The sequence below is a fragment of the Taudactylus pleione genome, unplaced genomic scaffold (assembly GCF_031769625.1).
Source record: "Taudactylus pleione unplaced genomic scaffold, aTauple2 ptg000198l, whole genome shotgun sequence".
NCBI lineage: Eukaryota > Metazoa > Chordata > Amphibia > Anura > Myobatrachidae > Taudactylus > Taudactylus pleione.
The window spans coordinates 1,701,501-1,707,500 of NW_028284600.1; the positions used below are offsets into that span (position 1 = coordinate 1,701,501).

The 6,000-nt window shown below is 42.0% G+C and overlaps 1 protein-coding gene across 3 annotated transcripts in view; it reads left to right on the forward strand.

The window, feature by feature from the left end:
• GLRX3 (glutaredoxin 3) overlaps positions 1 to 6,000 on the forward strand; it is a 46,622-nt gene that overhangs the window by 23,038 nt on the left and 17,584 nt on the right. For all 3 annotated transcript variants that reach the window (XM_088476867.1, XM_088476869.1, XM_088476868.1), the window contains exon 10: positions 571 to 663. In XM_088476867.1, coding sequence (XP_088332993.1) covers positions 571 to 663 — 93 coding nt within the window. The remainder of the gene's footprint in view (positions 1 to 570; positions 664 to 6,000) is intronic.

Sequence of the window (6,000 nt, forward strand, 5' to 3'; positions counted from 1 at the left end):
TACTAGTGAATGAGCATTTTGCATGTATAATTCATTAACACGAGCTTTAAATGTCTCAGACAATTATAACGAGTCTCATTTTATGCCTTGATTAATCGTTCATGCAAATATTTAATTTCTTCAACATTTAAAAGAAAAAATATATATAATGTCTGGCCAATCGAGTTTACGTTGGACCTCTAAATTTACACCTCTGGAAAAGTGATATATAGGCTACAATAAAACTAAGTATATGACAAAGTAAGTTTTTAATATTGCAGTTTTAATTAACATAAATAGCTTTACCACACATGTTTAGCCAGACAGCAGTTAAACCTCTATAAGCAATGTAAGACTTCAGCTTCGGTTGAGCAAGTGTTCCAACGTTTCCTGACACGGCCTGGTCTGGATTCCCTGTGCTTCAGATACTCGGGCATTGCCAGGGGGCTTAGATTGGGCACCAGTAATTGCTTTAGGTGGTGAATATACGGCCGATGCATTAGTATGTCACAAGTTGTGTGATCCTGTCAGTATATGGTTTCGCTTTTCTATATTGTATTTATATATAATTTTTGTTTTGTCTTGAATAAGGTTCGACAAGGATTAAAAACTTTCTCTAATTGGCCGACTTATCCACAGCTGTATGTAAAAGGAGAGCTTATTGGAGGATTGGATATTGTAAAGGTAACTTATTACTATTTTAGAAGTGTATATTAAATATAAGTGAGTGCAAGATGCAGGGTATAACGAGGCTATGCTTTCCGAATAAGCCTCTTAGACGATGCCATGGGGCTATGAGCATTTAGGTAGGCTTGTTGTTTGGGGTCTAAGAATGTATACCCATCTTTGTTTATAGTAAGTGCATTGAAACAATATTTCTTCTTCGGGGTCCATAGGCTCCACAGGGAGACCTCGAGGTGTAGGTGGTGGATCTGGAATCCGGGCACCACACAGTTAAAAGCTTTCAGCTCCCAGGATGCACTGGTACACTCTTCTCTATACCCCACCCCCCGAGCCAGAGGCACCTCAGTTTCGTCGGTGCCCGGCTGGAGTTGGTCACCATTACGTGGGGAGGGAGCTTAGCCCTAAAGCTTTCTATTTTATGATTTCATTATTTTATCTTTTACTACTTTGAGCGCGCAGCAGCAGACTGTCCATAGGACCAGGTGAAGAAAATAAATATACAATGGGGTGCTCCAGATAAATATAGAATAAATTCAAAAGCTGCTCACCTAAAGGATAGGCTAACCCTGGATGAATATAACAAGAAAAGAAAACAGGGAGCACTAAATGAATATCAATATGTATCAAATTGAAAAAATTAAATAAAAATGTATTACGATTAAGATCTTTAATAAGATATGTGAAGAGTAAATGACCAAATAAGGTCTGTAAGACTATATAATAAAATCTGGCATAAAAGTTTCTGACATGTAACAAATACAAACAAATGAGGAGATACAATTGTAACATATATAAAAGATGCAATATTCGACTCTTAAATGGAGAACGAATAAACAAATAAGTGAAATAAATAATAATAGTAGTCCTGTTGATAGACACAGTCCCAAAAAAATGCTGTATTTAGTTTGAATGGTTTGTCATATTGTATGATGTCCAGTTAAGGATCTGAGGCTGTATATAGATCTGATTGTTCTTACCCGATGGATATTGTGACTATATGGTTGTAGTAGTCCCTTTGATTCGCCCACTGCCCGCTTCACAGCTGATCCCGGCCGGGAAAAGGAGCATAGTGTGCATTGTAAGTCTGCTGTGTCTGGGATTGTGGGTGTCGGTAACTGTTGTGAATATACAGCTTGGTCCGGCTGCGAGTCTGCTGTGTCCAGAATAAATGCACTCGCAGCTGCTGGTAAAGTGCTAAAGAGTGCTGGTCAAGCCGTGTTGTATAGTGCACGGAGATGTGACCATGGTAATCCCGGGTGAATGCCGGTATCCCAGCAAAGTGGAGTCGGTCTTGGTGAGAACACTAGCGCGTTTCTCAGCCTTGTATTGACTGGCCGTTTCCTCAGAGGCAATGTGTCTCACTCTAGAAGACCTCCCAGATATAGATTTTGATAATTGGATAAATTGATGCAGATGGAAACTCCTCTGTTCTGGATTAGCAGTGACAGCATATGATCCTCCATTAAGGCACACTAACAATTGTGCTACTAGAGTCTCAATCTTATTACAATAATAAATTAAAATAATATATATGTACACATAAACATACAATTAGCAAGCAGGATTATACAAAAAAAATGAATACAAATAATAAAATGGACAATAGATTAATAAATAAAATAAGCGTTTATTAAATGATTTATAATGCAGTCTTATATCCTCATGGGTTATGTCAATATGCTGAGATAATGTTTACTATATAGTAGATGTATATATGAAAAATATAGTGTCCTAGAATAAAATTACTACAAATAATAACAGTATACCTCCTTATATAGTGTGTTGGTGTCTCAATTTATGTATGAGAACTTATGAGAAAAACAAAACAATAAAATAACACATTGAATTAAATCGATTATGATAAACATTAATGTATTTCAAAATTTAATTAATAACGATGACTGACGGAACAATCTTGGACATTGATGAATTTCAACGATCTGCTATATTGGTGTCTATTATAAATTTGATGTGTCTATAGGACATCTGCGCTGCCGCTCCCCGGGGTCCGTGCTAGCCAGGCCCCGTGGGAGGACCCAGACTGCAGCCGGACGTTAAGGGGACAGGTAAGAGCGAGTCACCGCTTGCAGTGACCCGCGTGTTAGCAGTCATACCTCCGGTCTCGGGACAGACCGGAGGTGTTGAGTGTGGACGCAGGCTCTAGCCACCGTGCTTCACTAGACCACCAGGCACAATTGGTGCGGAACCATCGTCCCGGGGGTTAAACAATAAGCAAGGGGAGACAGCTTCCCCCTTAAAGCGACTCAGGGCGCCTTTCCTCTGAGGTCTGGTTTCTCTGAGCTGTTCTCCTCTGACCACGTCCCCTCTGAGGTCTCCGGCGGCCATTTTCTTTCAGTGGCATAGTTGCAGCGCTCTCAGGATAACGCAAGGTCCAGTCCCCCTACATACCTCTCCCTGGAGTTAGCGTATGTAGTGCTATAGCCTACCAGACACTGAGTCTGTGTAGTTGAGGGATGCAGTCCCCACGGCAGAATGCCGGCTAGGGATTATTGATAGGCGGTGAATTACCGACGCCTATCATAATCCTGACGCGGGACCAAACAAATGTAAGTACGGTCCGTGCGTCCTCGTAGCCGTGGGGGGAGGGTTAGGTTTAGGGCACCCCGGGGGGATTTAGGGTTAGGCTAGGGGAAGGGGGGGTTAGGATTAGGCACCCCCCGGTAGGGTTAGGGTGCGGGGAGGGGGGGTTAGGCTTAGGCACCCCAGGAGGGGGTTGGGGTTAGGCACTAAGGGGGGAGGTTAGGGTTGGGCACCCCTAAAGGAGGGGGAGAGGGGAGGGTTAGGTAGTTTACTCACCTCCGTCAGGATCTCCGCTGTTCGGCCTGCCAGTGTCGGGATTTCGACCGCCGGATTCTCGTCTGGCGATCATTCATACCGATCCCGTAGTTGATTGTAGTGCCAATTTGCAGTGTTCTTTCTGCATTGTTTGTGACTAAAGCTAGCACTGCCTGTCTGTCTTTTTTTTTCCTAACTGTCAGCAATATATCTAGACCTCTTCTGCCATAATACTGGTGTAGTTAGGGTGGTTCCTATACCTCACATCTATAGAAAAATTTGTGAGGTTTGTCGCATACTGTTGTGTGCTGCACTGTGCCATATTTAGGCAGTGGGCTCCTGCAGCTTACCCAAGCATCAGACAGGACCAGTGTATTGCTCTCCTACTAGTATCCTATATACTTGTGGTTGCATTATACCCAGTGCCATATTGTGTTATATTACTCTGCAGTTATGTCTGACAAGGGTAACGAGCTCACTTCTGCACCCATTCTGCTATCTTGCAGATTATGTGCTGCAGGTTTAAGTGAGGAGGATTTGGTTTGGGATAGCTTATGTGTGAGGTGTTATAATCTTCCAGGCATCTCAAACCCCCCAGCACCGGTACAGGACTCCCCTTGGGCTGCCTTTTCTCAGGTTCTGGCTTCCATTGCGGGCCGCTTAGCGGTCCCGGCTGTTTTCCCCCTATGGGGTTACCACAGCAGACCGTTATTCCCTCACAGGAACTACCACAGATTATACACAAAAGGGAATACAAGTGCACAACTCCAAATTAACTGATTATATATAAATAAATACATTTTTGCAATAAATAGAGGTTTTTGGCATAATCTTGGCCATGGTTATGGGCCTACCCACCACATCCGGGTAACCTCTGTAGGGTAGGTCACTAACATACTTGGGTTCAAATCCAGAGCGCAGGACCCCCCCAAACTAGCTCAGCTAAGCCACCCCAAGGCACCGCTATAATAAGAAAAGGGAAGTGTAAAGGAAATGCATATAAAGAATAAAAAGAAAAAGTGAAATACATATATAAAAAACAGACAGTGAAGCGTTAAAATGTGTTGAAAGAAAAATGTGTTATACTGCGGTGCCTTGAAGCAGATCAACCAAAGCAATCCAGGGGGACCCACGCCCCAAAAATTAGCCAAAGCTGCACTACGGAGTCTAAATATTTGCAGGACTTACCTATATTGTGCCTCTGACTGATGTGCATATTACAATGCCAGACTCCATGCTGTAAACCAATATAGTAAGGGTGCTAGTCTGAGTGGAAAGTGTCTCAAGCTTTCAGGTGTGCAAAGCAATGCACTAATGGGATTCATATAGAAAATGGGCCTCAGATTGCACACCCTGAAAATAAATATATATATATATATATATATATATATATATATATAATATTATTAGGGATGTGCAGTCTCGGATAGGTTCGAGTTTGCACGCCAAGTTCGGATTTTTCAAAACCATTGTGGTGGTGAATAGAGGCCAAAATCTGAAAATTCTGTCAATGTCCCAATATTTATGGACCTGACTGTATATATATGATGTGCAGGCTCGGATAGGTTCGAGTTTGCACACCAAGTTCGGATTTTTCCCTCCAAAAAAACGGAACTCAAAAGAGGCAAAACGTCATCTTGCATGGACAAAAATCATCATTCCTGGACTGACTTTGTCCCGGAATGATGATGTTTGTCCATGCAAGATGACGTTTTGCCTCTTTTGAGTTCCGTTTTTTTGGAGGGAAAAATCCGAACTTGGTGTGCAAACTCGAACCTATCCGAGCCTGCACATCATATATATACAGTCAGGTCCATAAATATTGGGACTGACAGAATTTTCAGATTTTGGCCTCTATTCACCACCACAATGGTTTTGAAATTAAACAAACAAGATGTGATTTAACTGCAGACTTTCAGATTTAATTTGAGGGTAATCACATCCAAATCAAGTGAACGGTGTAGGAATTACAACAGTTTCAATATGTGCCTCCCACTTTTTTAGGGGCCAAAAGTAATGGGACTATCAACTCAAAAGCTATTTCATGGACAGGTGTGGGCTATTCCATCGTTATTTCATTATCAATTAAGCAGGTAAATGGTCTGGAGTTGATTCTAGGTGTGACATTTGCATTTGGAATCTGTTGCTGTCATCTCTCAATATGAGATCCAAAGAGCTGTCACTACCAGTGAAGCAAGCCATCAGTAAGCTGAAAAATCAAAACAAACCCATCAGAGAGATAGCAAAAACATTAGGTGTGGCCAAATCAACTGTTTGGAACATTCTTAAAAAGAAAGAATGCACCGGAGAGCTCAGCAACACCAAAAGACCCGGAAGACCACGGAAAACAACTGTGGTGGATGACAAAAGAATTATTTCCCTGGTGAAGAAAAACCCCTTCACAACAGTTGGCCAAATCAAGAACACTCTCCAGGAGGTAGATGTATATGTGTCAAAGTCAACAATCAAGAGAAGACTTCACAAGAGTGAATATAGAGGGTTCACCACAAGATGCAAACCATTGGTGAGCCACAAAAACAG